General features: G+C 39.0%; 1 protein-coding gene across 3 annotated transcripts in view; it reads left to right on the top strand.

Moving 5' to 3' along the window:
* CUNH12orf4 (chromosome unknown C12orf4 homolog) overlaps positions 1-6,000 on the top strand; it is a 39,462-nt gene that overhangs the window by 4,555 nt on the left and 28,907 nt on the right. For all 3 annotated transcript variants that reach the window (XM_021707858.1, XM_008048696.1, XM_021707857.1), the window contains 2 exons: positions 1,317-1,462; positions 5,078-5,259. Coding sequence is in view for 2 of the 3 variants with exons in the window: in XM_008048696.1 (XP_008046887.1) it covers positions 1,317-1,462; positions 5,078-5,259 (328 nt within the window). In the remaining variant the exon portion in view is untranslated. The remainder of the gene's footprint in view (positions 1-1,316; positions 1,463-5,077; positions 5,260-6,000) is intronic.

Below are 6,000 nucleotides of genomic sequence, written 5' to 3'. Positions count from 1 at the left end.
AAACAGGAACAATGGGTTTCTAGAGTGAGCCATGCCTGCCACAGTCACAGAGCCTTCAGTTTAGGCCAGCAGAGTTCCTTTAGGTTGCTTGGGCTGCATGGTAAAAGGAGGAGGAAAATAGGGTCAACAGCTCCTGAACTCATCTTGGCGGTCTCAGGGTCCACGGCCCTCCCTGATCCCTAATGCTCAGTGGGCCTCCGTAGCCGGCTCCCAACAGAAACTGGCATGTAAAGTTAAACTATTTAACCAAAGGCAGTAGTTCTTAAAATGTGGTCACCAATCAGCAGCAACAGCATCACCTGGGATCTTGTTAAACATGCACATTCTCAGGCTCCACCTGTTCCTACTAAATCAGAACATGGAGGTGGCATGCAAAAGTCTGTCATAACAAGTCCTCCAGGGGATTCTGATACACATTCAAGATTCTAAACCAGTCTAAAGATCAAAACTTTAGACAGGGCCAAGGCTAGAACACAGGTGTACTGACTCTTCTCTCAGTCTTTTTTCCATTTTATCAGTCTCTAAGTGGTGTATGTAATATCAAAGTAGTAAATCTTCTGAATTAAATCAGTTTTAATATGCTAGTCATTCAACTTTTCTTTCAAATCTAAAGGGTGTAACCGTACCCATTAAAATTATATAGAAAGGCATGGTGGCTCATGCCTATAACCCCAGCACTTTGGAAGGCCGAGGTGAGAGGATTGCTTGAGCCCACAGGTTCAAGACCAGCCTGGGCAACTTGGTGAGACCTCATCTCTACTATAAATCAACAACAACAACAAAAATAGCCAGGTGTGGTGGGGCATGCCTATAGTTCTAGCTACTTGGAAGGCTGAGGTGGAAGGATCACCTGAGCCCAGCAGGACAAGGCTGTGGTGGTCGTGAGCATACCACTGCACTCAGCCTGGGTGACAGAGTGAGACTACGACTCAAAATAAAAAATTATATAGAAAACTCTTTTTTCCTTAAATACAATAACATTCAAGTCCTCAAAATCTGTAGCTATTTCTTTATGTGCTTATACCTACTTAACTTAAAACTAAAGTACCAGGATTAAGAAAGTAACACTACTTTATTTGCATCAAGCCTACATAAGAGTTACGATTTTTGACATTTCTCCATGCAATGGTCTGTAATAGTAAAGAAAAATAATTGTGAAATTAAGTGATCCCCGAGCTGATTTTATTTTAGTTAGAGATTCTATTAAGAGTATAAGCTTGATAAAATATAATTTCACATTGAAACTCTTAGCCAGATAAAATCTCTCCTACTTATGTCTGGATTTTGCCAATGATAGTATTTGTTGTCTGTTACAGACTTAAAAGAAGCTCTGAGCCAATTTATAGAAGAAGAATCCCTTCGAGATTATGATAGAGATGCTGAGGCATCCTTGGAAGCTGTGAAATCAGGTGAAGTAGATTTACATCAGTTGGCAAGTACATGGGCCAAAGCTTATGCTGAGGTAAGACAATAAGGAAGATTGTAGATTTCAAGGATATTCTGGTCTTTGGTAAGGATTTTTAAGTTGCTGAGGTAATACTGAATCAGTTGTGGAATCCTTTTTTCTCTGCATACCAATATTTACTCTTTAATGTGCAATACATATTACTGCTTGTGTGCTTCCTTCCTATATCAGAGTGAGCACATAAGTCAAAATACTTTTTATGTAACACCTTTGTAAAGTGGGAGGCTACTTTTGTTTATCTACTAAGCATAGGGCCACCAGATTTAGTAATTTAGTAATCTTCCTTGTATAGTTATATAATTGTCATCATGTTTCTATTTAAATAATGTACTTTGTTTCATGAAGCCTAAAATGCCATTAATTGTAACATACATCATTTTATTTACTAAGAAAGATCACCACCAATTAAACTTTGTTAGAATGCTAAGATGCACTGAAGTATAAGGTGCAAAAAGAGGACTCAAAAATACCCATTGGGTTTACCAAGTAATCTTGTCTGTGGCAGGATCAGTTTCAGTAATTTAATGAGGGTGGAACCTAGATTTCACTGACTTTAAGAGTGTGTGTGAATGTGGAAGTAAAAAGAATGAGTGTAGACAACTGAAGTTTGACTAGATAGAGAAGGATAGGGTACTTGCTGAATGGGAACACAGGGACAAAGGTTTGTTTGTTTGTTTGTTTGTTTTTAGATGGTAGAGTTTATTACTAGAAAGGAGAGATTCCAGAACTTAAGTGAAGAATTAATCTTAACTGGGAAAAGCAAAAGAGAAGCTTGAAAGGTTGGATGTAATTTCAGAAAATTTTACAAATTGGGTAATGGAAGTCGGGAATATTCACTTTTGATTGCTCAACTTTATCTGAGAAATAGGAGAAGCAGATCATTTAGATAGACGAGGTGGGAGGCAGTGAGAGAGTTGAATGTTTGAGGAGAGAGCTGAGCAGGGAATGATGGGATTGCCAGGTATCACTGGAGACTGAGGTCAGAGTGACACCACCTTGCCACCACACGCTTTGGAGTTCTGTGATTTTACTGCTGCAGCTCTCTACAGCCTGACTGCAGGCATAGAGAAGAGGAATCAGATGAGGGTTTTATTAGGGGGTAAGAGAAGGAATATCAGTCAGGGGAGCTGAGGATATTGGCAATCCGTGACCGAAGACTGGAGCGTGGAATATAAAGCTACCTAGGAAAGAATTTGACACTAGGTGGCAGCTGATGGCTGATTGAACAGGAGAACGTTGAGTAGTCCATGCAGAGGAGGACCTGGTAAGGTTGGACGCCAATTACCTGGGAGTTACTGAGTGAGAAATTTTGGTTGGAGACTGGAATGTTTGAACGTTAGAGGTAGCACTGCTTCTGGTAAGGATAATGGATGGCTGAGGTGGAGTGGAGAGCTTAAGGAGGATGTGCGGTTCGGGGAAGAAAGAAGGCAAGGCCTTAGATGGATAGTCCACATGGACGGACATCCAGGTGACCCTGCCATCCAAGTGATGACAGGATGTGAGGCAGAGAGGAAGTCTGTGAACTGGTGCCAAAGTTTTAGAGGAATGAGGTTGAGTGACAGACAGGCAGCTTGTTAGATAATTATGGCCATGAAAGATAAGGGCTACTGAATGAAGAAGCTAGACCTTCTGTCTGAAGGTGGAAGTGGAGGAATAATGCTCTGGACATTGAATCGTTTTTTCTCTGCAGCCCTTCCTCAGTGCCCCATTCCTCTTGGCTGCCACAGTCCCCTTTCTAGACCCATCTCTCCTGAGAGGATGGCTTGAGACAGAGCAAGGAAAACCTCTGTTTAGTGCTTCTCATGCTTCTACTTATTCGTGAGGCTTACCCTGGGTTTTAAAATTGATGCTGCAAAGTATTGTAGGTAGGTGATCTGCTTAGTGGGGTTACCAAACGTCTGATGGTATGTGTGGTCAAGCAGATCCCTATGATCTTGCAGTAACTCCTCCCAACGAAATTGTAGCCTGAGCCTGAAGCTAATTTTGAACAGAAGTCGAGTCACCTGGGCTGGTTATAGTTCCTAGAGCAGTGCCAGGTCTAAAGATGAAGAACAGTTATCAGGATACAGTCTTGAGGCTTCTTTCAGAGGCATACAGTAGATGAAATCCTAGTTCTAGGATCAGCTAGTCTTCTTAAACTCTTGCCTCCTGATGTGGCAACTGATTGACGTGAAAGAACCGGTGAAAAATTTACCTATTGATTGGCTGAGTTCTAGGTACCTGTTGCTGTGATGGATTCATTTGTGTTAAGGTAAGCTATTCCCCAAGTCATATAATAAATTCCAATATTTTCATTGGACAGAAAAGAGAAGAATTTAGATAGTTCTTTTTTATAGGTATCTATCTGCAAAGAACAATCGTGGAAAAAACATCAAAATCTCAGTCTTATTTCTGCTTTTTGCCATGAAATCATGTTATCTTTGACAAGTGATTTCTCAGCACATCCATCTCCTCTCATATAAAAGCATAGAGTCTGATGTGTTAAGGTGGCTGTCCTTGGATAGGCATCTCTACCTCCCTGGATGTATCTGTGTGTGCTGAGGGTATCCCCATTTTGCCTCTCTCCTTGGTTCTGCTTTTCCTGTCTATCAGCGTTTACTCGGTCCTTTTATCGTTATGATAGCTACAATTTCCATAAAAACATACCATAAATATTTTTATGCTAATAAATTAGATTCTGCTCAAACTTAAAAACATGCTAACCAGACACAGTGGCTCATACCTGTAATCCCAGCCCAGGGGTTTGAGACCAGCCTGGGCAACTTGGAAAGACCTCATCTCTACAATAAGTAAAAAAAAAAAAAAAAAAAAATTGGGTAGTTCCAGCTACTTGGAAGGCTGAGGTGAAAGGACTGCCTGAGCCCAGGTTGAGGCTGTAATGGCTATGATTGTGTAACTGCACTCCAACCTGAGTGACAGAGTGAGACTCTGACTCCAAAAAAAAAGCTTATATTTGAAAAAGAAAATATAACACTATAAAATATCAAAATAAGAAAATTTCACATTTATCTTGATACAATGTGCATGAATTGGGTTTTCAAGGTCAATGCATCACTATACAGGTGACCTCATATGTAACCTCATTTTCTAAATATATAACCTTTGTGAGCAGTATATTTTTAATACTGAAAATATTTTTGATTATATAATTAATGCATACAAATTATTGTATCACATGATACATTCGAATATAAAGAAAGTAAAGTTCATCAGAAACCCCACTGTCCTGAAATAGCCTCCATCAGCTTTTTGTTGATTACCCCTTTCTTCATGTATATGTGTGTGTTATTTACAGAAATGTGATCATAGCATACTTATTTTTTTATTGTGGACATCTTCTGTCTCTTTCTCTACATTAGTACCTCTCCCTGTTTTCCGCCTCCAGGTAGCTCATGTTGAGAATTTAGCTTATATCTCCATTTTTTTTCTGTACTTAGACAATCCTATATAACATGCATGTGTGTGGGTACATGCAAACACACATGAACATATATATAGAGGGGGTCTTTCTGTCCCTCTGATGTACAAAAATGGAATCATAATATATGTACTTCTCTGCTAGTGTGTTAAATTTAAAAACTGATTTAAGAATGTCTGTGTATCATCTTGTAGACCACATTAGAGCATGCAAGGCCTGAGGAACCCAGTTGGGATGAAGATTTTGCAGATGTGTACCATGACCTAATCCACTCTCCTGCCTCGGAAACACTTCTGAATTTGGAACATAATTACTTTGTTAGTATCTCAGAACTGATTGGTGAAAGAGATGTGGAGCTGAAAAAATTACGAGAGAGGTATTTCACATTTCTTGCATGACCGTAATTAAACGTTTCATTGTCAAGTATGATGGCCTATAGAACAAGTTGTTTTTATTTTTTATAAAATTAAAGGACAAAATAGAAAAATTCTTTAGTATTAGAAGTTAATTTTCTTGTATGTTTAAAGGTATAGCATCAACTGGGAGGGTTCTCATAGATTTATAGACTTTCTCAAGTGATTTACCCGAATAAATAAATGCTGCTGAGCTTATATATTCTTATTTCTGATAAGAAAGTAGACTACTTCTGTTGAAGGTTTGCTTCGTTTCAGGCACTATGCTATCTCATTTGATCTTTACCACAGTTCTACTATTATTGTCCCTAATTTACAGATGAAGAAACTTTTGCCAAAATAAGCTAATTAAATTGTCCAAGTGCAAGCTGGAATTTGACAGTAGGAGGTCTGACTCCCAAGCTGTTAACCACCCTACCATGCTGCCGTTCATTCAGAACCTCCTTATTGCCCTGCCCTGTTGCCCTGGTCTCTTTCAGTTCATTCTGTAAGTTTATGTCCATTAGGAAAAATAATAGTGCTAGTGTTGTTCCAAGAAATTTTCAGTAGATTGGAATTCATTCTGTATGGATTACTTTACACAGTATACAAACAGTGCTTTTATGATTTATTTGTCTTCAAAGTAAAACTGCTAGCATTATTTATTTTAAAACAAGTGGCTCTCCAGACTGCTTTCTCATAATTCTGTAGATTGTGGTATGAAT

The sequence above is a fragment of the Carlito syrichta genome, unplaced genomic scaffold (genome assembly GCF_000164805.1).
Source record: "Carlito syrichta isolate Samal-C Ts95f unplaced genomic scaffold, Tarsius_syrichta-2.0.1 Scaffold126530, whole genome shotgun sequence".
Lineage (NCBI taxonomy): Eukaryota > Metazoa > Chordata > Mammalia > Primates > Tarsiidae > Carlito > Carlito syrichta.
This window is presented reverse-complemented; position numbering and strand designations above follow the sequence as displayed.